Here is a 3,225-nt window from a genome sequence, read left to right on the forward strand (position 1 = left end):
TTAGTGGGATACACCATCAGCTCCTTTTAGAATTTTGTTACATAATTTTTTTAAACACATAAATATAATTTTCGAATTTTTTAATATGATGTGACCACTGGTGCTCAGCATCTAAAATGACTTTTCGCATTATTTCATCCAAATTGAACTGAAGATATATTCTTCCTTGAAATCAGCTAGCATGTCAATGTGCTTCCTCACCGGCCCATTCCGACAGTTTGCTGGCCCAGTAAAATAACCCTATCCTGCTGCTTTCCCTTCTTTGCTTCATTCCGGCCGCCGGCCGCCGGCGCCGCATCTCCACTCCACTGATCCACTCCGTTCCGGCCATGGGTGCCTTGGCCAAGAAAATCTTGGGTTGGTTTCCCTGCGTTCGCAATTGCGTCGCAAGTGCTGCCTTGGGCCACGACGACGACGACGAGGAGGACCGCATCAGCGCCCTCCCCGACGACCTCCTCCGCAGCATCATCTCGCTCCTCCCCGTCAAGGACGCCGCCCGAACCGCGACCTTGGCTTGCAGGTGGCGCCATCTCTGGCGCTCGACCCCGCTCTTCCTCAACGACAAGGACCTACTTCCCTCCGAGGTCACCCGCGTCCTCGCCGACCACCCGGGCCCCTTCAGCACGGTAGAAATCATCCGCTGCAGGTTCGCTTCCCACGAGCGTGCGCTCGCGGAGTGGGCTCGCCTACTCGCCTCCAAGGGCGTCCAGGACCTCGTCCTCGCCAACGGCATCGACCAACTCACCGTGGACGACCGCGTCCGGCCCCCCGTGGACATCCTCCGCTGCGCCTCGCTCCAGCGACTCTTCCTTGGTTTCTGCACGTTCCCTGACACCGCCGGCCTTCCCCGCGGCGCCGACATCTTTCCCCACCTCCACGACCTCGGCATGTGCATGATCACCATCAGCGACTGGGATCTCGACTACATTCTCGCCTGCTGTCCGGTTCTGAACCAGTTCGCCTTCGGACACAATACCCTGCCCAATCTTCTCCACCTCCGCGGCAAAAAACAACTCCAGTGCGTCACCCTCTGGAATTCCACGGCGGAAGAGGTTGCCGTGGTGGACGCCCCGCTCCTGGAGCGGCTCTTCTTGCTGGTTGAGCCTTGTGGATGTGATGGGAGTACTGTGATGCTCAAGATTGCTTCTGCACCTACCCTGCGGGTGCTCGGCTACTTGGAGCCAAGATTTCACAGCTTGCAGATAGGTGAAAATGTGATCAAGGTACGCATTATCTTCCTTCCATCAGTGTCTCAGTACATGGGATTGCAACTGACGCGCGCGTATAGAGATGTCCGATATATATATATCTGTTACTCTTCTTTGTCCGTTGCAGCCTGGCACGATGCCGACCCCAACCACAGTGGTTCCAGGCATCAAAATATTGGCCTTTAAGGTCAATTTTGGTGTCCTGCAGGAGGTTGAGATGCTGGTGACCTACCTCAGATGCTTTCCCAACATTGAAACACTGCACATCGAGGTGAAATCCTAGTTTATATCTCATGAAATCACCCATTCATATTACTAGGCGGAAGATTTCGAAAAACATGATCCAGTCTTTATCTGAAAAATCATTTCCTGATATCATGTTTCAGTCTTTAACTGAACCCACCGGAAGGAACCATGCGGAGTTCTGGCAGGAGATCACTACTGTTGAATGCATCAAGTCACATGTCAAGAAGATGGTTGTCCATGAATATAGAGGGGATCAAAGCGAACTTGAATTCCTCAAGTTCATCTTCACAAGTGCGCAGGAGCTGCGGACTCTCTATGCTCTGGCAGATGATGAAACCTTCACTACGCTGGCCAACACTACTGACATGACAAGCAAATTGGGGACTCTCTCACTTCTAGCATGGCGGCGTGACTGTAAGGTGATGCTGCTAGGCCCTAATTCTCGGAATGAGCTGAGCATCCAGAAAGCATCTGATCTTACTGTCGACGACCCTTTTCACTGGTGAACCTGAGGCCGTCTATATATTGGCATGATCCAAAGCTTTTTGGTGTATCGCATAGTGTTCTACATGCCAAGTGTACTGTTCAGTTTCTAGGCAATTATGTCTGCCTGTTCTTTTAGAAAGAACGTACATGAAGATATCAGTATCAACTACAACGCGAGTATCTGGGAGTGTTGAAGCTGGTTGTACTATGCTTCACTCTGAGTACTTTTATTTAGCATGTTGCCTAATTCCTCTGTTTATAAGGTACCACCTTAGTTCCTTAATATAAGACGTTTTGGCAGTGCAATTAGAATTGACAAAACGCCTTATATTTGGGAACGGGGGAGCAAAATACTAGCATGCTCCTCTTCTGAACATAGTGCATCTGCTTTGTAGCATGTTTAATGTTAATTAGAAGGCTTCATTGCCTAACTGCATATATCTGATTACCGGCCTATTAGTTGGGTCTTTGCGTTACACCTAGCTCGTTTGAGTTCTCAAGGGAAGGGAGTAGGGAGATCTAGGATTTATGTGGGAGTGACAGTCGTGTGTGCGGCGACATGGGGTTGTTGGGAGTAGTTGTCAAGTAAAAAAAGGAGTAGGGTTTAGAGTTTGTTATATGGGTCTTTGAGAAAAGGGTTAAGTGCACTTTTCATCTCTCCAATCTCGCCAAGAGGGTAGCAAAGGCCCTCGCCAAACCTATTTCCAGGATACAGCCTGCGGGATGGAAAATAGTTGATTTTTCGATAAAGAGCATATATTAATAGTTGATTTTTCGATAAAGAGCATATATTAATATCGCGGATATACCAATTACTCCCAGCCTCTGCAAAAACATCATGGCCTAATGGCATAGAGGATGCACACAGCCAAAAAAAAAAGAGAAGAATTAAAAAAATAATAAAAGTCCTGCTATGGAGATCGAAAACTTGAAACAAAGATACTGACACCACCAAGACAACACCAGAAGATCAGCTTCTCCATAAGCAACGCCTCCAAGAAGGAAACAGTGCCCAAACATTGTCGTCGTCCGATCATAGATCTTAGGTTTTCACCCTGAAGAAAGTCCTCTCTCAAAACAATGCCTTCAACAAGAACATTGCTAGGCACAACCAATTAAGACCAGACCTTGGACTTTCGCCCTGAGAGATAGAACTCTGAACTTCTCATGTGCAGTCGCCCCCACATACAAGTCGTTGTTGGAAGTCACGAAACTCCAAGCCAATTCCACCTCACCACCAAGATCCGATCACCATTGCTCTTTCACCGATCTCGGCTTTTATGAC

The 3,225-nt window shown here is 48.6% G+C and overlaps 1 protein-coding gene across 1 annotated transcript; it reads left to right on the forward strand.

Annotated features, from left to right (window-relative positions):
- Positions 1-291: 291 nt before the first annotated feature.
- LOC124699592 (F-box/FBD/LRR-repeat protein At1g13570-like) lies at positions 292-1,996 on the forward strand. Its single transcript, XM_047231867.1, has 3 exons — positions 292-1,223; positions 1,336-1,479; positions 1,595-1,996. The coding sequence occupies exons 1-3, from the start codon at positions 330-332 to the stop codon at positions 1,958-1,960; spliced, it is 1,404 nt and encodes a 467-aa protein (XP_047087823.1). The 5' UTR covers positions 292-329; the 3' UTR covers positions 1,961-1,996.
- The last annotated feature ends 1,229 nt before the right edge of the window (positions 1,997-3,225 follow it).

This window comes from Lolium rigidum, chromosome 3 (assembly GCF_022539505.1).
Source record: "Lolium rigidum isolate FL_2022 chromosome 3, APGP_CSIRO_Lrig_0.1, whole genome shotgun sequence".
Taxonomy (NCBI): Eukaryota; Viridiplantae; Streptophyta; class Magnoliopsida; order Poales; family Poaceae; genus Lolium; species Lolium rigidum.

What these genes read in the sequence shown, in the direction of transcription:
- LOC124699592 (XM_047231867.1), top strand. Translation starts at nt 330, where the DNA reads ATGGGTGCCTTGGCCAAGAAAATCTTGGGTTGGTTTCCCTGCGTTCGC. An exon ending in TAGGTGAAAATGTGATCAAG is followed by an intron (nt 1,224 to 1,335) that starts GTACGCATTATC and finishes TGTCCGTTGCAG; the next exon opens with CCTGGCACGATGCCGACCCC. An exon ending in TTGAAACACTGCACATCGAG is followed by an intron (nt 1,480 to 1,594) that starts GTGAAATCCTAG and finishes ATCATGTTTCAG; the next exon opens with TCTTTAACTGAACCCACCGG.